This window comes from Nerophis lumbriciformis, linkage group LG38 (assembly GCF_033978685.3).
Source record: "Nerophis lumbriciformis linkage group LG38, RoL_Nlum_v2.1, whole genome shotgun sequence".
In the NCBI taxonomy this organism is placed as follows: Eukaryota; Metazoa; Chordata; class Actinopteri; order Syngnathiformes; family Syngnathidae; genus Nerophis; species Nerophis lumbriciformis.
Window position 1 is genome coordinate 16,935,787 of NC_084585.2, and position 26,693 is coordinate 16,962,479.

The following is a 26,693-nucleotide window of genomic DNA, read 5'->3' on the forward strand; positions in this document are numbered from 1 at the left end:
GCCTTCAAAAAGTTTAGATCTTGGGTTGTTTTTTTTTTTGCCTAAAAAAAAAACTTGTAGGTCATATGTTGACCACATGGTGGCAGCAGTGTTTTATACAGAATTTAGAAGAAGCGGAAAAAGAGAGAAAGAAGCAGTGTTTCCTGTTTAGCATGTTTTCCGGTCCTCAAAACCGTAGGGTTTGGACTTTTGTTTTGCAAAAAAGATCAACTATTGAGGATAAGTTGGCTGTCATAGATCATTTTAAGTGTAGTTTGCATTGTTGTAGAAATGCTAATGTAGGCCTACTAATGTTTAGCTGACATTTTTTGGTCAGGTTAGCAAACTCCTACCACTATAATAAACATGATGAAAGTAATATATGTTATATCTGAATCAAAGTTAACGTAAAGACAGGGGGTACCTAATTACATTGGCCCTGGGTCTGCAGACATATGCTGTTGACTAACCATGGTGCGAAACAGTGTTGGGACTAACGCGTTACTGTAACGCCGCTAGTTTCGGCGGTAACTAGTAATCTAACGCGTTATTTTTTATATTCAGTAACTCAGTTACCGTTACTACATGATGCGTTACTGCGTTCTTTTACGTTACTTTTTATGTAGTATAAAGTGTGTTTTATCGGAGCGCTGCTGTGTCATCGTTCTGATTCTTCTTGTGTCACAAGCCGGAGAAGAGAGAGAGACATGCGCTCTGTGTGGGTGTGTGTGAGTGTGGGGAGGGAGGAGAGGGAGGGAGGGGAGGGGGGCGTGTCTGATCATGGCAGAGCCAGAAGTCGAGTTTGCTAACATGGAGATATTTTCACTACTTTTCTTTTGTCGAGCACAAAGAAAAGAACATTTTAGTTAAATGTAAATTGTGCTTTGGATCAAAGATCCCATCTACTGCCCAAAACAGCAATTCAAATCTGCTGAAACAAGCTACATAAGCAACATGCTTCGACGAAGCTAGTAAAGAGAGATAGAGACTCTGATGCCACTTCACCACCACCACTTAAGGATTAAGTCTGCCTCTGCTCATCATTCACCGCTGAAGGTACACACACTCTGTCAATCAATGTTCCCTCTAATTGTTCATGTGTGTGAGCAAACGCAAAAACTCCCTGAGCATTGAGTGGAGCCCATGTGAGCAACTTTAGACGTGCACACTGTGGCTACACCAGCAGCACACCTGTCCCAAACCTGACTAAATAAGAAGTTCAATCTCCATCCATCCATCCATTTTCTACCGCTTGTCTCTTTCGGGGTCGCAGGAGCCTATCTCAGCTGCATTCGGGCGGAAGGCATTTACACCCTGGACATGTCCCCTCCCTCATCACAGCGCCAACACAGATAGACAGACAACATTCTCTTATTATTATAATCAAATGACAGCAGTAATTTCCATTTCTAATATAAGTGTTTAGGCCCACTTACAATGACAATAACAACAAATATTGTTTTTCATGAACTGTGTACTTGTATTGTTTGTCTGGGTGGAGGTCCTGCTTTGGAAATAGTTTGTACCCCTTTCATTTAGTTCCCATTAAAACATTCACATGTTGCACAATGAGATGTAAGCAGGGGATCATGTGTACATTCCTGCAACTTCCTGTTTGTAAAAAATATATTTTTATTAGTATTTATTTAATATACTAACAGCATTTAATGATTACAATTTATAAAATAAGATTCCTAATAAATGACACTAGAATAAGCACACATTTGATTGGTAAATCATAGTGTAACGACCTGGAATTACACTTTATGTGTGGTGTTGGAGTTGTCCGACTTTTTGTGTGGCTGTAAACGCATCACTGGCTAAGTGCCATATGTGCAAGTGTTGGCACACGTGAGAAAGAGCGAGTGGCTGCTGTTGATATAACAAAGTAGCTTTTGGTCTGGTTTGTACTGCAGAAAATGACCACTTTTGCTAGATATCATTTTTTTTACTAATGTTTTGGTGATGTGTTTATGGCCGACAATAAAGAGTTTTGCTCAGTAAAGAAAATGCCTGGTTAGGCTTTGTGTATGTAGTGTGTGCCTTTCTTGGTGTACATCTATGCTGTTATTATGCTGTTTGTTACTTATGTACGTTATGTTGCAGCTATTTAAAATAGTTTTGTCAATTTGTTCTGGCCAGAAACAAATTGGCCTTTGTAACATATCTTTGTCTTTGTGTGTTATATGTAGACCACATTGCTTAGCAGAGTTGAGTGATGCAAATGCATGTCAAGTTGATCAACAGATTGTATTATTCTCCAGTGCAATAACAGTACTGAAATGAAGGCTAAAAGGGCATTAATGGGAGCTTTAAAAAAAAAAAAAGAAGAAAAAAATAAGTAACTAAATAGTTACTTTTCACAGTAACGCATTACTTTTTGGTGTAAGTAACTGAGTTAGTAACTGAGTTACTTTTGAAATGAAGTAACTAGTAACTGTAACTAGTTACTGCTTTGCAGTAACTAACCCAACACTGGTGCGAAGTGACGTCACCCTGCATACTGTAGGTCTGATATTGTTTGTAAATACAAAAACTTTTAAAGTACGAATTATTTTCAACTCTACGTGGGTCGAAACAAATGGCGACACCTGTGCGTGATCAGAGTCATGTGACCAATCAGATGAGGATGAGGAAGTGTAATCCAATTAGGAAGAGGAGCAGCATGTTTGTTAGGACTCCTAAGCTTCAAGCAAGGTCAGGATATATTTGTGTGTGAGCTTCAACCGGGAGAGAGTAACTAAGAGAGGTGAGTCGCACATATTTTATTATAGAGAGAAATATTATTGAATGTTACTTGTTTTCATTAAGTTGTAAACACTAGTCAAATATCTTCTTATGACACTCTTATGATAGAAGACCTACTGCAAAAAGGCTAGTCAAAGATTGTTTATGTAACAATAGCATAATGCTGTTTTTAAAGACCTACAAAAACACTCAACAGGAGAACTGCTGTTTTTTCAAGGACTAAATGCAAAAACAAAAGTCAAAGATGGTACAATTATGATGAAAGCACTCTGCCATTTCTATTTAACAGGAGCGCTCTGTTGCTGTTATAAAGACCTGCAACAAAAACTCCTGTCAACAATTCTCTATAAAACAGATTTGATCCGTGCGCTCTATTAAACAGAAGTACGCTGATGTTTTTATATTAGATCTGCAAAAAAAAAAAAGTAAAATATCATCTGCATGACAGGAGAACTGCTGTTTTTCAAGGAGTAACTTCGGAACGCAAATCAAAGATGCCAAATTTGACAAAAGAGCTTTTCTGTGTTCAGCAAAAAGAAAAGCTTGTCAAAGATCCTGTACATCAGTGGTTATCCAACCTTTTTTTCTCCATGTACCGCCTAGAAAACACTTGGCTCTACAAGTCCAACCATAATGACTGATGTTACAATACAGTAGCGCAGTAGGCCTAATTATTTAATTAAAACAAAGCAAAGGTTTAATTACCAAGTATATTTAATATTTTCGGCCACTGTAATGTTACACACAATTTGAACAGTAACATTGGGTTTAAAAATAGGGGGGGTGAAACACTTATTTAAGTCACAGGTGTCAAACTCAAGGCCCGGGAGCCAGATCTGGCCCGCAAACACCTGGAAATGATGTGTCAATAAAGTACTTAATCATTTCTCACTAAATGTCATTGATTTATTTCATTTTGACATAAAAAATATATGTACTGCTTGATATTGCATAATTTTAAAACTTTAATAGTATCCAATATTGCAACAAACATTACAGTGTATTATCATACTTTCCAAACAAGTTTTTGTCTAAATAAAAATACTTAACCTTACAGCAAACTACCCATCAAATTAATAAAAAAATACAATAAATATTACCGGTACATTGTTCTTTACAGCATATTACTGTAAATTGAAAAAAACTACTACTGTTTTTTATGTCAAAATTCATACATTATTCGCTGTTACAAGCGGCCCTCTGATGGCAGCCGTAACTGCGATGTGGCCCTCAATGAGAACGAGTTTGACATCCCTGATTTAAGTGATTCTTTAATGTACCACTAAATAGAGCCCGCATACCACAGTTTAAGAGTCACTGCTCTACATGACATGAGCACATCTGTTTTCAAGGATCAACTGCAAAAACGCTCCGATTACCTTCTAATAGGGATTGGGTTGAGATAGTTGTGAGACAGGTTAGTTTTACCCTACTGGTAATGTGTTGTTGCAATATTAATCTGTTGCTTTTGCAGATCTACTGCAATAACACTAGTCAAAGATCCTCTATGACAACAGTACATGTCTGAGCACTTTTCATTGTCCGAGAAAATGTCAGCTCGGGTGTTTTTAGGAATCTGCTCGAAAAATGTTGGTAGCTCTCACTTTAGGAATGGATTAGGTGAGCCGGTCTGATGTCATTCCTGCGCGGGTTTTGATCCATGGACCGGCAGTTTAAAAAAAAACGGATTAAGTGTGTTGTTCCATATAGTAACCACCTGTCTCTATCTCCTCCTGAAGTGCTTCATCATGTCCATCCTCAAAATTCACGCCCGAGAAATATTTGACTCCCGTGGGAACCCCACAGTGGAGGTGGATCTGTGCACTGCTCAAGGTAAGTTTAGATTTTTTTATTATTTAATTATGTACAGTACAGGCCAAAAGTTTGGACACACGTTCTCATTTCAATGTGTTTTCTTTATTTTTATGACTATTTACCTTGTAGATTGTCACTGAAGGCATCAAAACTACCACACCTGTGAAGTAAAACCCTTTCAGGTGACTACCTCTTGAAACTCATCGAGAGAATGCCAAGGGTGTGCAAAGCAGTATTCAGAGCAAAAGGTGGCTATTTTGAAGAAGCTAGAATATAAAACATGTTTTCGGTTATTTCACCTTTTTTGTCAAGTTCATAACCCCACATGTGTTCATTCATAGTTTTGATGCCTTCAGTGACAATCTACAATGTAAATAGTCATGAAAATAAAGAAAACGCATTGAATGAGAGGTGTGTCCAAACTTTTGGCCTGTACTGTATATACATTATTTAATTTATATTAAATAAGCGGTAGAAAATGGATGGATGGATGGAATTTATTCATATTAATTTTAGTAACATTTTTGTTACAAGTTGGACTTTTAGACCCACACTATTGCTTTTGTCTTGTCTTGTCTTGTTTCTTCCCAGGTCTGTTCAGGGCGGCGGTGCCAAGCGGAGCATCGACTGGCATTTATGAAGCCTTGGAACTGCGGGACAACGACAAGTCTCGTTATCTTGGCAAAGGTTTGCGAAAAGTTAATTCACGCCATTTCTTTTTCTCACAGGCCTATTTTACTTTGTGTCAACAGGAGGACGCTGAATAGTATTATCTTTTGGTGACACGCGTTTTGGGTTGAATGACAAGTTGTTTTTTTCCATCTAGCAATTTATATATTTTTTGTTGATTTGATACGGTAACGTCAATTTTCAACTACACATGGTCGACCAGTTATCGACAACTGTATTTTAGCGATTAGTCGACTCATCGGATTATGACACAAACACTTGTTCGGTGGCTCTAATTAAGACATCAGCTTTAAAGGGGAACTGCACTTTTTGGGGAATTTTGCCTATCGTTCACAATCATGAGAGACAGGCACACAGATCTTTTTTTTATTAGGATTTTAAAGATGATAAACGCTCGGAAGATGCTGCTAAAGAGAGTCACCGTTGTAGCTTTCAGAGCCCTCCATCAACTTTTTTTTTTCACACTGCAAGTATATATATATATATATATATATATATATGTGTATGTATATGTGTGTGTGTGTGTACTCCATCAACTTTTTTTTTTCACACTGCAAGTATATATATATATATGTGTGTGTGTGTGTGTGTGTGTGTGTGTGTGTGTGTGTGTGTGAGTGTGTGTGTGTGTGTGTTAGGTCAGGAAAAAACACAGAGGCTATATCATCCCTACAAGCCTGTTTCGCAGGTTTCCCTGCTCGTCAGGGGATTTTATTGAAGTGTCTGTGACTGTTACCTGTATATATAGGGTACATTACATGGGGTTGTGGCCATTGTTGCACAACAGCGCATTGCTTCTATGTCGTCATGATGAGACCAGTTTGTTTAAAGTGGACATGGTGGGGTGGTATGAAATAAAAAACAATTATTTCAGGCACAGGTTGCATTTTTTAGCTGCACAGTTGTATGGTGAGCTAGATGCGACAATTCGCGTGATCAATTTTATTGTCTTTAAGAGTCCATATGTATTTACTCAGCTCTGTAGAGTTCTTGAGTTGGGGCCTACGACATGATGCTGTGTGATTTGTTATAGCCGGTTTTAAAGGTGTTTTCTGTGGGTCCAATATATATCTCTGTGTTTGAGTTGTCCTTGCGGGTGACGATGGCTTGGTAACTGATGTTTTTAAGCAGTTTCCATTGAGTGGGCAGGTAATCCTTTGTCTGCAATTGCAGCTATCTGTGGAGTTAGAGTTGTTAGCGGTTGCTTGTCTGTGAGTGCTCATCTTTTTCTTGTGTGAGTCAATGGTTTGTTTAATATTCATCATGCAGCTGTAGCTAAGGCCATGTCTACACTAACTTCTTTAACCCCTTAAACTAATAATTATTTAGCCTAAGCCCCGTTTCAGCCACACTAAACTAGCGTTTAAGGTCCCCCTCCTCGGACAAATTTTTACCCGGGTAAGTCAGCCGTGTAATTCTTGAATCTCCGGCACTTAGCTTTGTATGGACTCATTGATCGTTTACAAAGTGAGTTTGGAGAGGAAGTGGCACCAGAAAGACCCCGCCCACACAGGAAGTGGCACCAGAAAGACCGCGCTCCACACAGGAAGAGACATCAGAAAGAACGCGCCATAGTCAGCTTCATAACAAAGTTGGAGGCGGATCATGCGGACATGCCCGTGTTTCTCCTTCTTCTACATCAGGGGTCCTCAAGTACAAATCTTGAAGGTCCACAAATGTTTTTTTGAAACAGGCTGGGTCCGTTTATTATCGGTCAAGCTTATATAGTAGCAGGAGTTAGGTAGTAGTTTAACATTTTCTTAAAATTAACAAAAATAAAATAAATATCCAATAAAATACATGAAAGATTTTCTTTGAAACAAAAATAAATAAGAACTTAAATAAAACTTTCAGTTTTAACAAAAAATAAATACTTTTAAACACAACCCTCCTATCCCTGGTAAACAAATGACCTCAACAGATCTCATTCATGTGCAAATATAACTATGTTACAGTACATCCCCATTGTGTAAAACACAGCTGCTCAATGGGAGAATTGGGCTCTTGGGGTTGAAGCCAAGACTTTGAACTTTGGCACAAAAGGTGTGATGGCCAGGCGGAGACTCTGATCCAGGTGTTCATTGGTCAGTCTGCTGCGGTACTTGTTCTTCACAATGTTCATTGTAGAGAAGGCAGACTCACAGCTGTATGTTGAGCCAAACATTGTGAGGATGTGACAGGCCATCTTATGCAGCAGAGGAAACTTGGAAGGAATGACCAGCTTTGACCAGAAGGTGATGGCGTCACACTGAGCCTCTTTCAGTGCGACACTTTCTTGGAGGTCAATGAGCTCAGTCTGCAGTGAAGCAGCTCTGGCCCATGGGAAGACTTGTTTTGCTTCTGCAGAGAACGCACTCACATTTCTGATCAGGAATGGGTTTTCAATGAACAGCAGGACTTGTTTTCCCAAAATGAAGCCATCAAAGCGAGTCTTGAAATTTGCAATGAGTTTTTCCAAGAATTCCAAATAGCACTGATGATCTCCCTCTCCTTTGGTCAGTTCCAGAAGTTTGGGGAAGTGGAGCAGTTCCTCCTGTAGATACACAGTTTAAATATATATTAGGAACAATGCTTAAAAATAGGTATGAATTATCAAGTGGAAGAAAATAGTGTGTAGTAGAAAATAATAATAACAAATTAGTTACCTGTATGTCACTTTTGAAAACCTCCAGCTTCCTCTGGAAGGAACGGACTTCTGACATCAGCTCACACACTGTGTTCTTCTTCCCCTGTAGCTTGAGACTTAGGTCATTGAGATGGGAGGTTATATCAGCCAAAAATGCCATTTTCCCAGCATTTTGCAGAAATTCCAGGAACTGTTTTGCTTTTGCGCTATTTTGCTGGGACAGAAACACTTGCAGCTCTTCTCTAATGGCCCAAAAACGCTCCAGGACCCTGCCTTTGCTCAGCCATCTGACGTTGTTGTGCACGAGCAAATCATCAAAAGCAGCATCTACCTCTGTTAGGAATGTGCGCAGCAAGCGGTGCTGCAGTGCAGATGATGCTCTCAAGAAGTTTATGGGCTTCATCATTGTTGTCATGATTTCAGAGTACACTTCTCCAAGACTTGCACAAAGGACAGACTGGTGGATTATGCAGTGATAAGATATCAGGCCAGGGTGGTGTTCTCTCAGACGCGGAACCAGTCCCTTCTCTCTCCCCAACATGGCTGGAGCTCCATCAGTAGCAATGGACACAACTTTCTTCAGATCTATCCCTTTTCATTCAGCATTTCTGATATTGCTTTATAGATGTCTTCTCCCCTTGTTTGTCCACTGAGGTTTGCCAGGCCCAAAACATCTTCAATAAACTCCCCCTTTTCCTCATCATAATACCTCACAAACACCAACAACTGAGCATTGTCAGTGGTGTCAGTGGACTCATCCACTGCTAGGGATATGCACTCTGCGTTTTTTATTCCATCACAAAGCTGCTTGGACAAATCACCAGCCAGTATTTCAGTACGTCTGGTAGCTGTGGCATCAGAGAGTGGGATTTGATTTATTTTAGCTGTCATTTCCTCCTTTTCTTTGCCTTCAAACATGGCACCCATCACTTCAGTCAAGCATTCTTTAATTATTTCTGCATCAGAGAATGGCTTCTTGTGTTTACCCAAAACCCATGCCACTCTGAGTGAGCACTCTGTTGCTATTTGTTGTTGTGTCATAGATTTAACAAAAATCTTGCTTGATGTTTCATATGACTTTTTCAGCCTCATTATTTCTTTTTTTCTTAGCTCTGAATCATGAGGAAATGTCTCTTCAAATTCGCAGTGCTCTTTCAGATAGTGACGTTTCAGATTTTCACTTTTCACCAGAGCAACAGTACTGTTGCATATTAGACACATTGGTCTGGTACTTGCAGTAGGTAGGATGAAAACATATTGCTCTGTCCATTCTTCCTTGAAACGTCGGTTTTCCCTGTCCACCTTTCTTTTACCAGCCTGAGCCAACTTGGAGCATGCCATTGTGATTTGATTCATATTCAGTGACTGACAAGTGAACAGTTAGCGAAGTAGCGATAAGAGACAACTGTGTGCCTGCAGCGAAAAGTTCCATGCACTGGGCACATGTGTATGACCCAGGTGGTAACAGCCTATCAGCGCGTCGTTGTGATAGAGAGGACAACCCCCGGAATCAGCCAATCAGAGTGGCGTTCTCTCGCTCTCACTCCGTCTCTCTCTCTTTCTCTCTCTGAGAGAGAGAGAGAGACGGAGTGAGTGAATCACGGAGAAGTGTAAACGAAACGTGGAGATATTTGACTAAAAACAACAAAGAACGTTGACTTGCGCTAGCGATAATTCAAAGATAAATACAATTATTATATATTTTGTTATAATAATTATAATTATAATAATAAACTTTTTTTTTTTTTTTTTTTTTTACTATAATTCGTGCTGGGTCCGGACGGACACGTCGCTGGGTCCGGACATGGACCGCGGTCCGCCTGTTGAGGATCACTGTTCTACATGTACAGGTGCTTTTGGAAATCACAAATCAATACCTTATGAGAAGGCAACGGGCGATTGCAGCTATTTAGGATACAACACTTCTCAGACGGCAAGAGAACTTTCAAATGTCAGGGTCAGCTGTGAGTCTATTTACCGAAAAATGTTGTACCTTCCTCCCATGGATGTGATACAGCCAGTGTGTGACTATAAATCTTGCTTTATGGCATACTTGCCAACCCTCCCGGATTTTCCGGGAGACTCCCGAAATTCAGCGCCTCTCCCGAAAACCTCCCGGGACAAATTTTCTCCCGAAAATCTCCCGAAATTCAGGCGGAGCTGGAGGCCACGCCCCCTCCAGCTCCATGCGGACCTGAGTCCGCTTTCCCACAATATAAAGGACGTCTACCGTAAAGCAGTTCGTCTGCCGTAAACAGCAATGTTGTGACACTCTTAAACAGGACAATGCTGCCATCTAGTGCATTTGATGAAAGCACTTTGTGCGTGCCACACATCAATGCATATCAGAGAGGGTGTTCAGCATGGTTAGAAAAATAGTGACAGAGAATAGAACAAGGATGGACAATTCAACCCTTAACTCAACAATGAGTAGATGAGTGTTATGTGTGTGTATATGTGTAAATAAATGAACACTGAAATTCAAGTATTTCTTTTATTTATATATATATATATATATATATATATATATATATATATATATATATATATATATCCATCCATCCATCCATTTACTACCGCTTATTCCCTTCGGGGTCGCGGGGATATATATATATATATATATATATATATATATATATATATATATATATATATATATATATATATATATATATGAAATACTTGACTTGGTGAATTCTAGCTGTAAATATACTCCTCCCCTCTTAACCACGCCCCCAACCACGCCCCCGCCCCAACCACGCCCCCCGCACCCACCCCCCACCCTCCACCTCCCGAAATTGGAGGTCTCAAGGTTGGCAAGTATGCTTTATGGACGTGACTGTGAAATGGCCAGGGAGCGTGCATGATGCCTGCATCTTCGCTAACTCCGCCATTAGCGCGCAGTTGAAAGATGGAACCACCCCCTTGTGTACCAAACAACTGCTGGAAGATGAAGATCCACTCCCTTTTTTATTTTGGGTGACCCACCTTATCCCCTGACGCCATATCTCACGAAAGAATACCCCAACGGCGGAGTCAACCCACAACAACAATACTTTGGGTATTCTCTGTCAAGATTAATTGTTGTAATTGTTGTAAAATGTTCTTTATCGCATTGTCTACTTTCTCATGTCGATTAAAGATTTGATTAATTTATGATGCTGAGGTGTGATTCACTACGATAGGGCCCCACAGCACACTGGATTCTAGTTAATTGAAATACCAAACACTGAATATTGTTCAAAGGAGATACATTTTAATTTAAAAACTGGCACACAAAACACAGCAAACAAATGTAAAATGCACAGCAAACAATTTACAATATAACTCTTTTAAATAACTTCACAGTGAAGTAAAGTCATCTCCTGAGGAGATTGGAGCAGATGGACGCACAGGTGTGTTTTTTTTTCTTTTCTTTTTTTTCGCGCATGCGTACTTGGTCGCGTTGCGCCGGCGGACGGAGGGGGGTGGGGGTCTTAAACGGTGGCATTGTTGTGTGTGGACACGGATAAGGTTAGGTGTGATTTACCCTGCACGGTGGAACAGGGGTTAGTGCATGTGCCTCACAATACGAAGGTCCGGAGTAGTCCTGAGTTCAAACCCGGGCTCTGGATCTTTCTGTGTGGAGTTTGCATGTTCTCCCCGTGACTGCGTGGGTTCCCTCCGGGTACTCCGGCTTCCTCCCACCTCCAAAGACATGCACCTAGGGATAGGTTGATTGGCAACACTAAATTGGCCCTAGTGTGTGAATGTGAGTGTGAATGTTGTCTGTCTATCTGTGTTGGCCCATGTGATGAGCTGGCGACTTGTCCAGGGTGTACCCCGCCTTCCGCCCGAATGCAGCTGACCCCAAAAAAGGGACAAGCGGTAGAAGATGGATGGATGGAACCTTATCCGGCTTTGTGTAAACGGAAACTAAGTTTCAAGGTGTTCCTGTTGAATATCTTCCTGAGTACGTGTTTTTTGGGGAAGTGCTTGTCATTGAGTCCGATGTTCGTGCCGACGTTTTTGCTAAATTGGGGGGTTGTACCAGAGTATGATGTCCTGTTTTCTGTTTTTTCTTGTTTTAGTTGTTGGTGGGTCGTATTGGAGGGTGAATTGGTATCCACTTTCGTTGAGTGCTTTCTGGTATGGAGGTGTTGCCTGGTTGAATGATACCCTGTCTGATGACAGGGCTGACAGTTTCCTGTTGATGCCAGCTGGGATGTTACTGGTTGTGACAGGCGGGTGGTTGCTGTCGCGGTGTACATATTGTAATGTGGTGTCGGGCTTTGTAAATGGTCGGTATGTGTTATTGTTCGGGTTGAGTGTTACATCCAGGAAGTTTACAGTGTGTTTGTTTGCCTCAATTGTAATCCAGTGTTTTTGAAAATGCGGTATATTTATTTTTTGATGTTTTCCCAAAGCTCTCGGTCTGGCATTGGAAACGGCCAGTCCGTCGTCTCTATAGTCCAATGTTTACTCCTAATTTTGTGAGTTGCGAGAGTAGGAAGCTTTCTACTAGTTTGCATGTTTCGGCCCCGTCATAACTTCCCATTCTTACAGAATCAGAATCAGAAATACTTTATTAATCCCCGAGGGGAAATTAACATTTTCAGTCGAATGTTCCAATGGTCTTCTGCCAAGGTTGCTTTTGGTGCGCGAGTATTGAGTTCTTTGCATGGTTTATGATATTCCTTTAGTCCATGGTGGTGATGTCGTATTTTGAGGCAAAATCCAGTGCTTTGTTCAGTAGCTCCCTGCTGATTGAGGGGTACAATTCCTCTGTCGAAGAAGCAAGGCCACACCCCCATGTAATGTACCCTATATATCCATGTAACAGTCACAGACACTTCAATAAAATCCCCTGACGAGCAGGGAAACCTGGGAAACAGGCTTGTAGGGATGATATAGCCTCTGTGTTTTTTCCTGACCTAACGTATATTCTGCTCTACCCCGGTAGCGGATAAACCACAGAAACCTTGATTATCTATATACATATATCTATATATAAATGTAACATACACATTCATAACAATATGTAATATGTTCAATATTTACCGTATTTTGATCATTTTAATCATTTCCGGGACTAACTTCTTCCGCGCATTGATTTCCGTTTCCATAGCAGCACACATACGACTTCTGGCAACATCTGTGTGTCCTACTTCCGGATACATAACATTTGTGTGTGTTCTAATCATGGCAGACTTCGTAAAAAACAACATAGACGACTATTTTTGAACCAATGAGACTTCACAACCTTATCCTTTTGAACTTGAATGAACGGAGGATGAACTGCTGCTTCTAGAAGTTAGCACAAAAAATAGGTTGAAACGTTGCAGCAGACGGAAGCCGACAGAGTGAGGTGAAAGCCACTCAAAGCTGCAAATGTGGAATTTAGGAGACAAGCTATTTCAACATAAATGGCGTCCCCGGCCAGACCTACTGCCATGAAAAGCAGGTTCCACTTTGTAAACTGAGCAAGTTATTGGTATCTTTTACATGCATAAGGTGAAATATTCCCCTACTTTACATGTTTTTTTATGTTGTTATGTTGCACACATATGTATTTTAGTGATGGACTATAAAGATCCGAGTTGATAACAAGTGATGTGTGTGGTTTATGGTTTAAGGTTAATTTCCAGCATGCATACATTTACACTATGGTACATCACATAATTCCTGTTTCTCATTACAGCATGCCCGAAAAGGAGTAAGAAGAAGCAAAGCTTATTTAATCCTACCCCCTTTCCATTTAATAGCAATTACTAACACTTTTGTTCACTTCCTGTTCTCAATTTGTACTCAATTTATGACTATCAATGCTCATCCATCCGGTTTGTTGGGTCAGTACTAGACTGAACAAACTGAAACACGTCACACACAGCATGTGCAGCTTCTCAATATTTTTATGGATAAAAAACGAGTTTGTCGTTTGAATGATTGAACCAGCCTCAGCAACCAGCCTCCGCATGCCGCTGAGGCTGGTTGCGGCTTCTTGTAAAGCAGAGTGTTGCTGTTGCAGGGCTGACTCTTCTGGGAGTCTGCTCACCGGTTGGACATATTTATGATTTGTTTTTGGGGTTGTGCTGAAAATACTTTGTAGGACATGTTAGCATACTTTTAATATTACCGATCGTTTTCATAATCATTAGACAAACGCTCAATGCCTTATAAACCATTAAGCTGCTCATTGCAAAGGTGTAGAAACCAGGGATACAGCCGATACAGATAACTTTCTGCAGACTGATACCAATAACTTGTTTGTTTATATTTTTTTAATCAACTATAGTTTGTGTACTCATTTCTTTGCAGCTAGCTTGGGGGAAGCTTCGTAGGCTCTCAAAACACCATTGTGGCAATGCTGGCGTTTCTGGTGGCTGATAAGGTTTGATGTGTTGAAGCTTTCTTTCCACCAACTTGTGTATAGTTTGCAAAATATTTGGTGCAAATAGGATGCAAAATGTATTCCACTGAAACAGCGAAGAAGTCCCACTTGATCGACGCAATGTTTGTTTACAATGTACATGGGGGAGTTTCACGGCAGGCTGTTTACAGCATGACACAGTCAGGGGAGAAGGAGAGCTTGATTTGCTCACCCAAACCCAACTACAGCATAATACGGGTATTCTCACTTCATTGACACATTCTTATTTTTATTGGCATATGCTATAGACAACTTATATAAACAGGTGAAAACTCATATCATGATTTGGAGTGCAAGATTAATCGGAGCAATTTAAAATTTTATTTGATTAATCAATATCACGTCATAATTCCTTTTATCTGTCCAATATTTATGTGGAACTCTACAAAGCTATTTTACTAGTGAATGCTATGTTTTTCAAACAATTTTGCTCAAATGTAGACAAATGTGTCCCCTAAAGGTGTGTATATCAAATTTTGCTGTGATTTGGCTAAACACCCTCAAGTTACACTGGGTGTTTTTGTATGACAGAATTCAATTAATTCCCCATGATGTTTAATAATAATTAATAGAGCCACCATGAAGTGTATTTGTGAGAAGAATAATAGCACTGGCAACACAGTAAGGGTGCTTGTTTTGACCAATTTTCACAGTTTTGCTAACTTACACACTTGCTGTACATTGTTGTGTGTATTAATGTGTCATATTTCAACTTTGTTACTGCAGGGGTCTCCAAGGCTGTAGAGCATATCAACTCATCAATTGCACCCGCACTTGTTGGACAAGTAGGAAAATAATCAGTCACTTATAAGTTTTCATGCATTGTGCTCACGTTAATGAATCATTCTGAGGGGTTTTTCAGGAAGTGTCTGTGGTTGAGCAAGAGAAAATTGACCAGATGATGATTGACATGGACGGCACAGAAAACAAATGTAGGTGGCGATCATTGTTGTTGTGACTTCTCAATTCCTAGACCGCAATCTTTGGGATTGTCTCGATGCCATCTAATTTGCATAATTTGCATAATTATTTTCATGAAGGCTAAAAAAAACTTTATAAATATTTTTATAGACATATCTTTGTTTTACTATATAAAGATAAAATATGAGCGTGTCCGTTTTTCGGTTAAGTAGAGAGAAAGTGATTTTTCTGGAAAAAATTTAATTGTTCCAAAAATAGTGATGCATGATAATCAGTGTTGTTATAAATAATTGACCTAATAAAGGCTGTTACCTCATCTTAAGTATTGCTGTTTTTTGGAAATATTGCAAATTTTAGGTTTTTGTCGTAATCCTTTTTTTTTAAATTACAAAACACATTATACATAAAATAAAAGCCCATTACAAATATATATATATATATATATATATATATATATACACACACACACACACACATACTGTGAGTAAGTACCGGTACTTACTTTGTGAGTTTGTCCATTTTTTGGCAGAGACGGAGAATTTGAGGTTTTTTTTGTTTTTTTAAACTGTCAGTGTTTCAAAATGAATATTGCATCAAAATCAGTGTTGTTGTGAATTATTGACTTATTAAAGGATACTATTACCCTATCTAAAATATTCCACTTTGCAACTCATTTTGGAAATATGTTTGTCATAACTTGTTTTTTTTAACCAAAACGGCATAAACCATAAGAAAACCCAGTACAAAGATACAAACACTTCATATCTATGGATAGGTCTGGAGCTGTTGAAAAATTTAAAGTGTTAAAAAAAAATGTATTTGCCTTATAACACTCTTTTGAGCGCGTCTGTTTTTCGTCGCTTTTGTACCCTTAACAAAATTTTAGATTAAGTAGACTCAAGGGTTGAGATGCTAAAAGCAATACAATGTAAGTCAATATATGCTGAGCTATCTAAACAAAAGAACCACATCTTATCATGTTATAGCTGACAAGCAAACTAGTGCAAGATCTATTAAAATAGCTCAATAACCATGAATTTTGCCAAGGACTAAAAAAAAACAAAAAAACAGCCATCTGTACTACGTTAAACTAATGTTTTATATATATATATATATATATATATATATATATATATATATATATATATATATATATATATATATATATATATATATATATATACATTTCTTTTTTTGAACAGCTAAATTTGGTGCTAACGCCATTCTCGGTGTGTCGCTGGCGGTTTGCAAAGCCGGCGCCGCAGAAAAAGGGGTCCCTCTTTATCGTCACATTGCTGACCTTGCAGGAAACCCGAAGGTCATCTTGCCTGTGCCGGTGAGACTTCACTTCCACCTTAACCACGCCTCATACTCACTTGCAGCTTAAATTTGCTTACTTTCACATTAACGTCACATTCACTTCCACTTTAATGCCACCTAATCAAATATGTCCTCAATTAATTGCCCCGACCTTGCTTTCATTACTTGAATTAAAAAAAAACATCACACCTTAAAAAAGAACGCTCTGGAAAAACATATTTACCACAAGACACAGCAGGGCGGCAACTGTGAAACTTAAATTTAAAGTGGAGGTTGAAATTGCTGCCTGCAGCACCGATAATTATGGCTCAAAGTCCTGCTAAACCTTTCAGCACATTAGTCAACATATCTTAGCCTCGTTTTTGTAGAGAAGATTATATATACGCTAACCACAGTACATTTCTCCATTAGGCCTTCAATGTGATCAATGGAGGCTCCCATGCGGGCAACAAACTTGCCATGCAGGAGTTCATGATCCTTCCGGTTGGCGCCAGTACCTTCAAGGACGCCATGCGCATTGGAGCCGAAGTCTACCACAATTTGAAAAATGTCATCAAGAAGAAGTACGGCCAGGATGCCACCAATGTGGGCGACGAAGGCGGCTTTGCCCCAAACATCCTGGAGAACCAGGAAGGTAGTTTGGTTTCACCCCGTTACAGTACAACTTATCCTGTATCTTCATGTTTTAACGCAATGTTTCACACCGCAGCGCTGGAGCTAATAAAGGAGGCCATCGCTAAGGCAGGGTACACAGATGAGGTGGTGATCGGTATGGACGTGGCAGCCTCTGAATTCTACAGAGAGGGAAAATACGACCTGGACTTCAAATCTCCTGACGATCCATCTCGCTACATCGCTCCTGAGGAGTTGGCTGAGCTCTACAACAGTTTTGTTAAGGATTATCCAGGTCATCTACTCACAGTTAAGCTTTTTTTCACCAAAAGTTCAAGATCTTTAAGTTTCTGGAACCTTTAGATCCTGGAACTATAGTTTCCTGTACATTTGTGTGTTGTATTTCCAACGCATTTAGAGTTATTTAGTTTATACAAATCAGGCTGATGACATATGCAATAGTGCTACAGTATATTTCTACACTGATGTAAATAAACAGACATTAGGTCATATTTATTTTACTAAAGTGTAAGTAAATGAAATACAAAAACAATATTTGTACCGGATTTTACATACAAAGTCAGGCTTTTGTCCACATTGTCCAACAGTCAGAAAATCGTGCCCACAGTAAATGATAAATTCATGAGGGTCAGGCGATTCCTTGATGTCCATTTCAGCTGTAAAGTTAAAGTTAAAAGTTAAAGTACCAATGATTGTCACACACACACGAGGTGTGGCGAAATTATTCTCTGCATTTGACCCATCACCCTTGATCACCCCCTGGGAGGTGAGGGGAGCAGTGAGCAGCAGCGGTGGCCACGCCCGGGAATCATTTTTGGTGATTTAACCCCCAATTCCAACCCTTGATGCTGAGTGTCAAGCAGGGAGGTAATGGGTCCCATTTTTATAGTCTTTGGTATGACTCGGCCGGGGTTTGAACTCACAACCTACCGATCTCAGGGCGGACACTCTAACCACTAGGCCACTGTAAATAATATATAAATAATAAATATCAGTGTTTATTTCACAGAGATAACATAAACACATCAGATTTAGCGTTAGCCTTTTAGCATTAGCATATGGTTCATTTGGGTTCAGGCTAATAACTACACAAATGCTGTGTCACTGATTACTTTTAAAGCATGTAACAAAGTAAATAACGAATATTTGATGTTATTTACTTTCGTTCCACTTGTCCTTTATTTCACGTTTCTCTTCAAGCTAAGATGTCGGAGTCTTATAGTGAGCAGCTCACCTCGCCGCTTTGAAGTACGGCTAAATACTTTATATTCCTCACTAAACCTGTTTGAAAGTGTCCGTTCACTTCTCGTACAGTAGCTTTGCACATGAAATAAGTTTGTAAAATTTTAAAAACAACAATAAACTGCATTTAGTTTAAAGACTACAGCTAAGTAAAAACCCTGCAAGATAGTTCCACTACTTAGCATTTTTCAGCACACAGAGATGCCCCCCAAAAGTTCCTGCAAGTCAAAAGTTCCTTTCGTTCTTATTTCTCTCTCTTGTCAAATATGTTGTAATAGAAATACACAAAATATAAGACATAAAGAAGTTGTCCTTGCATACTCTAATGGCGGATGATACTTCGAATGCAAATTATTCAGAAACGGCCCAACTGTGTTCAACCAATCAGCGTTCGACAACACAGCCTTCCCCGCTAAGGTTCTTGGGGACACCCGAAAGTCCCACCTCACTACAAGGAAATAAAAATTGTTACTGAAGAAGTAACTCTAATCTCCCTGGGTAGTTTTTGGTGGAAACACAGGGGATACTTTAATTACCCTGGTAAATGGAAAAGGTCCTGTAAAGGTTTCTTCAGTGGAAAAAAGTTTTTCTACACGTTTTTTAGCACAACACCTGAAAAACCTTTGAAATAATATTTCTATTTTTCTAATACTTAGTCCCTCTAGGATTTTGCAATGTCGCAATTGCACCAATTAACGTAAATTCAACCAGTACCCGCAAATTATATGCGGCCTCGCAACTTTTTCTGATGTCAGCAACCTCCACGAAATATTAAAGGCCAATCAGCGTTATTTTCGCCAATCAGATTTGTCTCTGAGCAGCACTCAAACTTACACGTCAACTGTAAAATCAAAACTTTATTTTTCTTGTGTAGACTTAGAAGGAACAGCTTTCGGGATAATTGCAACCCAGAGATACAATTTTAGAATCACCAGTCCAGTTTTACACTAACAACATAAGTAGGGATATAGCTTGGTTGCATATGACGTCACATCCGTTTTTCTTCGTTGCGGCTTAATTCACATGATGGTCAAATAGCTTGAGCGTAGCTTTAAAAACAAGTGAAAGTAAGTGTACAGTTTCAGCAGAAAATGCCGTCTTGCTGTTCTGTTTTGGGGTGTTCCAGTCATTCAAATAGAGATAGGCCAGAGCTTTAAATAGAGTCCCGAAAGAAGTGGTTCATAAAGATAATAAAGTCAGGGAAAAAAACAAAAGTGTGTCGAAGAATATGGCTCTTAAAATTATCACTTTCATCATCTTGTGGCATACAATCACACTATGCTCGTGTCTGCAGCGATCACTTAGTAAAATGTTTGTTTGAGCATTTGATTTGTTTGAGAAGCTTTCTGTGATGCAATCGAGTTTATCCTCTACTAGATTAGTAGTTTTTGAGAGCAGAACTAAATGTAAGGAAAGGACAAGAGATCACATTATTTCATACTTGCCAACCTTGAGACCTTCGACTTCGGGAGATGGAGGTGGGGGGAGGGTTTGGGGGGGCGGGGTTTGGTGGTAGCGGGGGTGTATATTGTAGCGTCCCAGAAGAGTTAGTGCTGCAAGGGGTTCTGGGTATTTGTTCTGTTGTGTTTATGTTGTGTTACGGTGCGGATGTTCTCCCGAAATGAAGTGAAGTGAAGTGAATTATATTTATATAGCGCTTTTCTCTAGTGACTCAAAGCGCGTTACATAGTGAAAACCCAATATCTAAGTTACATTTAAACCAGTGTGGGTGGCACTGGGAGCAGGTGGGTAAAGTGTCTTGCCCAAGGACACAACGGCAGTGACTAGGATGGCGGAAGCGGGGATCGAACCTGCAACCCTCAAGTTGATGGCACGGCCACTCTACCAACCGAGCTATACCGCCCCGAAATGTGTTTGTCATTCTTGTTTGGTGTGGGTTCACAGTGTGGCGCATATTTGTAACAGTGTTAAAGTTGTTTTTACGGCCGCCCTCAGTGTGACCTGTATGGCTGTTGATCAAGTATGGCTTGTATTCACTTATGTGTGTGTTAAAGCCGCATATATTATGTGACTGGTCCGGCATGCTGTTTATGTGGAGGAAAAGCGGACGTGACGATAGGTTGTAGAGGACGCTAAAGGCAGTGCTTTTAATGCATGCCCCCAGTATTGTTGTCCGGGTGGAAATCGGGAGAAATTCGGGAGAATGGTTGCCCCGGGAGATTTTCGGGAGGGGCACTGAAATTCGGGAGTCTCCTGGGAAAATCGGGAGGGTTGGCAAGTATGCATTATTTTGTGTTCTTCTGTGGTTACTATGCCTAAATATAACTAAAAAGACCTAGGTGTGCAAATAAACTACCGTCATGGTTAGTCCTAGTAATAAATATTGTGATTGTTGGTCCCATCCACCGTATTATCATTGTCGATTTTCATAACAGAAACTAAAAGCTTAGTTGTAGTTGCACAGGAAAGCCACGTGCATGTATTCGACACAGATGACCACATTACAGCTTCTTTGGTGATATTCGTTAGCATCAAGAAAATATCCCTATTAGTGTTACTAAACTAGAGGAATAAATCTTCTAAATATGAGACACTTTTTCCCGGCATGTGGTCATCTGTCCAGATCCCTAACGTGTGTGTGAGTGACTGGAAGAAAAACTCTGACTCGCTTGTGGAGAAGTCATTTGGTGCAATCTGTTAGTTTGCGTGTACTGTATAAATCTTTATACCCCAAACAACCCTGTTTTTTTTCAGGCTTTTTTAAGGGAAAGAATACCCTTCTATTTGGGTCAATATGTTATTAAAGACTAACGATTGGTAATTGAACATGTTATCTTAGTAGTTCGTTCTAAATCTTTTGGGGTCAGTGTTAAAATGCTCAGTGGGTTTTACTCTAAGCTGCACTTAAACTCCTCCAACTTCAGCTTCACATTTGCCATGTCTACCCTTCAAGAGTTGTGCTGACCATCTAATCTCTTTTTGGAGGTGCGTGACACTGTCTTGGAGTCTGTCAATAGAGTAACATTTGTATAAAATGTTAAATATGAACCCCAAAAGTGTAATGAATATTAAGCTAATGCTCAGATTGTGTTGTGATGGACAGTGGTGTCCATCGAGGACCCGTTCGACCAGGACGACTGGTCGGCTTGGAGCGACTTCACTGCCACGACAGACATCCAGGTGGTCGGCGACGACCTCACTGTGACCAACCCGACTCGCATCTGCAAAGCCGTGGAGGAGAATGCCTGCAACTGTCTGCTGCTCAAAGTCAACCAGATCGGCACCGTTACAGAATCGATGCGAGCGTGAGTCTTGTTTTTTGATGAAGTCACGCTGCAACTCGCCTGGACCGTACAAGCAGTAGGTGATCTTGTTCCAGGTGCAAGATGGCACAGGAGAGCGGCTGGGGAGTGATGGTGAGCCATCGCTCTGGAGAGACAGAAGACACATTTATTGCAGATCTGGTGGTTGGCCTCTGCACTGGACAGGTATGGCTTAAATCCAACATCGAATATGTGAGACAAAGATAATAAACCTAACATTTTTATTGCTCACTTTCAGATCAAGACTGGTGCCCCTTGTCGCTCGGAGCGTTTGGCCAAATACAATCAAATTCTTAGGTACAGCTCTTTTATTACTCTGCCAGGCCACGGTTTGTTTGTCTGTCAGGCTATGTTCACACTGCAGGTCAATTCCGATTCGTTTTCCAGATGTCAATCAGTCATTCAATCAATCAACATTTATTTATACAGCCTTTAATCCCAAGTGCCTCAAAAGGCTTCACAAACCAAAATGGCATCCTCAAATATGAACCCACATCTGGGCAGGAAAACAACTCAACCCAATGGGAACAATGAGAAACCTTGCGCGAGACCACAGATTTGGAGGACTTTCCCAGGTGACCGAGTGCAATGGATGCAGAGTGGGTAGGGTTCATAATGTGAGAGTCCAGTTCATAAGAAGGTCAGCAGGGGGATCCACTTGCATGTAGACGAGTAAGCAGCGCAGAGATGTCACCAACTGATGCATAGAGGAGCGGTCCATCATGGGTCCTGACTTGGAACAGCCAGCGTCTCCTCTGTGGAAACTGAGCCGTGTCCACCTGATAACTTCTCCACGCAGGAGAGGGTGGTAGAGCAGAAAAGAGAAGCGGCAGGTCAACTGTTCTAAAAAGGGGTCTATTTAAAGGCTAGAATATATCAATTAGTGGGACTTAAATGCTTCTACTGTGGTAGCATCTCTGTACTGGTAGGGCATTCCAGAATAATGGGGCCCTAATAGAAAATGCTCTAGAGCCCGCAAACTTTTTTTGGGCTCTGGGAATCACTAATAAGCCAGAGTTCTTTGAACGCATATTTCTGGCCGGGACATATGGTACAATACAATGAGCAAGACAGGATGGAGCTAAACCGTTAAGTATTTTATATGCAAGTAATAAAACCATAAAATCGCATCTGAAGTGCACAGGAAGCCAGTGCAGGTGAGCCAGTATAGGCGTAATATGATAAAACTTTCTTGCCCTTGTCAAAAGTCCAGCAGCCACATTTTGTACCAACTGTAGTAATATTTTTGAATAAATGGACATGGGGAGACCTGAGAATAATATGGTACAGTAATGGAGACGAGACGTAACGAACACATGAATAATTATCTCAGTGTTGCTGGGAGACAAAATGGGACGGATTTTGGCGACGTTATGGAGATAAAAGAAAGCTGTTTTGGTAACACTCTTAATATGCAACTCAAACAATTGAGTTGGGTCGAAAATAATGCCGAGATTTTTCACCGAATCGCTCTGTATAATTGTTTTGTTGTCAAATTTTAAGGACGTACCTTTTAAATAAGTGCCGGTGTCTAGCAGGACCGATAATAAATATTCAAACACGAGCGGAGATGATGGCAATTTCATTTATTCTTAAATTAATTACCTCTACCAAGGGGTTATGTATTGGTTGGGGTTTGTTTGTCTGTTTGGTATTTAGAAATGTAGCTCAAAAAGTTATTCGCGTTTGATCAGACTTTTCAGGAAATGTGAAAAATGGGATAAGGAACAACTGATTCGATTTTGGGGATGATCGGGATCACTGTCTGTATCAAGGATTTTTTATTAATTTTATTCTTTACTATAAAGTTATATGGCCTGACGGAGGTGTGCGCTCTCCGAGTGCTTTCCTGGTTTTGATTTTTTCTTTTTTTCTTTTTTACTATTTGAATTATCAAAGCAAGGAATGTTGTGTGCAAAATTAACTATGTTTTTTATCACACAGAATTGAAGAGGAGCTGGGAGACGAGGCTTGTTTCGCTGGGAAAAACTTCAGACAGCCCCTGGCAGAGTAAATGTGACGTTTGCAATCCTATCAACCTAATCAATAAACCCTAGCTAGAAGCTGCTAGAAATAAAGCTAAATGTTTTTTTTAATGTGAAGTAAATGATGATAGATGAGTTATGCTATTCACAGCTACTCATTACAAGTAAGGCTGTGCGTGCAGATCTAGTAAATAAAAGACAATTGCTCAGTGACAACTAGACTTGTGATTTTTTCACCCTCATTGAGGATTAAAAGTCAATAATATGCATTAAAATATATTTAATTGAGTATTTGTTTACATGTGTGCAATTTGTTGGTATATGGTGTTGGAGTACTGCTATGTGTTTGTATTTTTAAACACACCTTATGTGATGATTAACTGCATTTTCAGCATGCTTTATTTGATGATAATAAAACTTTCTGTTATTTTATATTAAGGTCAGAAAAAAAGGTCAAATAGTGTCTGTCTGTGTGTGTCTTCAATTGACTTGAATAATCTGAATTAAATTGGCTTCATCCCACATGATGTTGAATTGGAATTACAGGAAGTGGAATTCAATTAATTGCAATGCGGATAAATTCCTATTAACTAGTGATGGGTCAACCAATACAGACACGTTGATGCATTATGCAACACAAGGAGAGATACTGTATACCTCGTTTCATTTTAAGAAAAAAAAGTGATCGACACTTTTTGTCGCAACCATCGATCTAAATGAAACTGAAGTTCTGAAGTGTGCGATCATTTTTGATTTAAAGAGCCAAATATTTTCCCTTTCTAGTTCTGCACAGCTATTCCTTTAGAAAAAAAATTCTTACTATTAATTTTATTTGCAGGTCAAATGTAGTGACATTGTTAATCCAGCAGATGGCGCTATTATGAAACTGCAGCGTCAATACAGCGAGTGAGTGTGCCACACACTCACCGAGGCGTCTTTTACCCTAATGGCCAAGTAACAAGAAGAATTTATCACGATTAACATTTTGGCTTGAATACTAATAGTTTGGTCTGTCAAACTATTAGTTTGACAGACGGGGGAAAAGGTGTAAATCTTGCGCCAGGCCGTACCCATATCCGCAGCAGGTCTCCAAGGTGAACAGCCTCTGCTTCTTCTTCTTCCAAATTTGGACATCACATATGAAGCTGGCGTTATCTTAGAGATGTAAACAGGCGTTATTAACACAACTTTAGTTGCAAGATTTCCGCTCGTCGTGTGAAATTGTCCCTAGTGTGTGAATGTTGTCTGTGTGTGTTGGCCCTGCAACGAGGTGATCACTTGTGCAGGGTGTATCCCGCCTTCTTCCCGAATGCACACCCGCACATCCTGAAAGGGACAACCGGTAAAAAATTGAAGAATTAAATAAATAACTAATGTAATTAAGCACAAAAAATTGTATTGATCATGTATGTAAGTAGATTAATCAGACCATTTATTTCGACTGTATATGCCCTTGGAATGGGTTGCTATACGGTCATTGTGCTTACTGGCACATTTCACTTCTAAATGCACAATGACAAGACTTTAGGTATAAAACTGTTACCAAGTTTGGAGCAAATAAATGACGTGCATTCTAGGCAGTGTTGGGTTAGTTACTGAAAACCAGTAACTAGTTACAGTTACTAGTTACTTTATTTCAAAAGTAACTCAGTTACTAACTCAGTTACTTACACCAAAAAGTAATGCGTTACTGTGAAAAGTAACTATTTAGTTACTTCTTTTTTTCTTCTTTTTTTTTTAAAGCTCCCATTAATGCCCTTTTTGCCTTCATTTCAGTACTGTTATTGCACTGGAGAATAATACAATCTGTTGATCAACTTGACATGCATTTTTATTTTCCTTTTAACATCCATTCTTTAACATCCATCCATTTTCTACCGCTTATTCCCTTTTGGGGTCGCGGGGGGCGCTGGAGCCTATCTCAGCTACAATCGGGCGGAAGGCGGGGTACACCCTGGACAAGTCGCCACCTCATCGCAGGGCCAACACAATTAATGAAAAACAGTGCAACATAAAAAGGCATTCCTCCTTTCTTTAAACTTGGACCAATGACCATTAATAAAAAACAAGTTTAAGTGCAACAGAAGAAGAAACATCATCTTCCTTGAAACATAGGTAGTGAAATAAAGCCTGACATCTGGAGTGATGCTGCTGTCTTCCACACTTGGAGCCATGGATTGTAGAATCCTTGTTTTCAGTGGCAGGATCATTGACACAGATGGTGAAGTTTCAGTGCTCAGTAGAGATGGAACACTTTTGAGGGGTTTAAGCACCTGGAGGACCTCATCTGCCACTCTCACATCATCATCAGACAGGGTGACATTTGTCTTCAGGGTGTTGTGGGTCAATGCAGAGTATATAGCTGCCTGCTGCTCCAACATATCATAAGTGGAGTTCCACCTCGTTGGGACATCATGTATGAGCAGGCAGCTTTAGCATTTCTTGCTTTGTCTTAAGCACATGAGCAGTTGTTGTGCTTGGGTGGAAGTAAGAAACCTTCCTGATCCTCCCAAAGAGGCGCTCCATCCTATTGACTGAGATTCCCTTCTGTGATGCCAAATTCACTACATGTGCAAAGCACCTATCTGTGGTCCCAGTCCTGCCTCATTCTCTGTAATTATTTGATTTTTGGCATTATCACGTGTGACTGGGATATCTTTATCTTCCATTCCTCCACTGCTTGTGTCAGTACCTGCGCAAGGCGACTCTCGTAGAGGGGGCGTGTCTTCTCATCTCCCAGTCTGCTGTGATGAAGTGAGCGCTTATAGTTCCGCTGGACGTCCACCCGTCTGTCATGAGCGCAACAGATGATGCTCGGGATAGTTCATCCACAACTTTTTTCTTCTCCTGCTCATAAAGATCTGGCACAATCTTATTGCTGAAGTGGGTGCGCGACGGGATGTCGTAACGTGGTTCAAGCACGTTCAGCGTGTGTTTAAAACCCTCGTTTTGCACAACCGAATCTGCACTTATAAACACACCGATTCAATGGCGCTGGGCGTTCAAGCTCCTCCGTTATTGCGCTCGCCATGACCACGCTG

The 26,693-nt window shown here is 40.1% G+C and overlaps 1 protein-coding gene across 2 annotated transcripts; it reads left to right on the forward strand.

Moving 5' to 3' along the window:
- Positions 1-774: 774 nt before the first annotated feature.
- On the forward strand, positions 775-23,868 carry eno1b (enolase 1b, (alpha)). Of its 2 annotated transcripts, none has more exons than XM_061932721.2 (12): positions 775-1,035; positions 4,467-4,560; positions 5,134-5,229; positions 14,994-15,052; positions 15,130-15,199; positions 16,391-16,524; positions 16,920-17,142; positions 17,218-17,415; positions 21,448-21,649; positions 21,724-21,832; positions 21,906-21,964; positions 23,612-23,868. In XM_061932721.2, the coding sequence occupies exons 1-12, from the start codon at positions 973-975 to the stop codon at positions 23,679-23,681; spliced, it is 1,377 nt and encodes a 458-aa protein (XP_061788705.1). In that variant the 5' UTR covers positions 775-972; the 3' UTR covers positions 23,682-23,868. The 2 variants fall into 2 exon arrangements, with proteins under 2 accessions (XP_061788705.1, XP_061788706.1); XM_061932722.2 differs by lacking the exon at positions 775-1,035 and adding an exon at positions 2,610-2,728.
- Positions 23,869-26,693: the final 2,825 nt, after the last annotated feature.

What these genes read in the sequence shown, in the direction of transcription:
- eno1b (XM_061932721.2), top strand. Translation starts at nt 973, where the DNA reads ATGCCACTTCACCACCACCACTTAAGGATTAAGTCTGCCTCTGCTCAT. An exon ending in GGATCTGTGCACTGCTCAAG is followed by an intron (nt 4,561 to 5,133) that starts GTAAGTTTAGAT and finishes GTTTCTTCCCAG; the next exon opens with GTCTGTTCAGGGCGGCGGTG. An exon ending in GTTACAGAATCGATGCGAGC is followed by an intron (nt 21,650 to 21,723) that starts GTGAGTCTTGTT and finishes ATCTTGTTCCAG; the next exon opens with GTGCAAGATGGCACAGGAGA.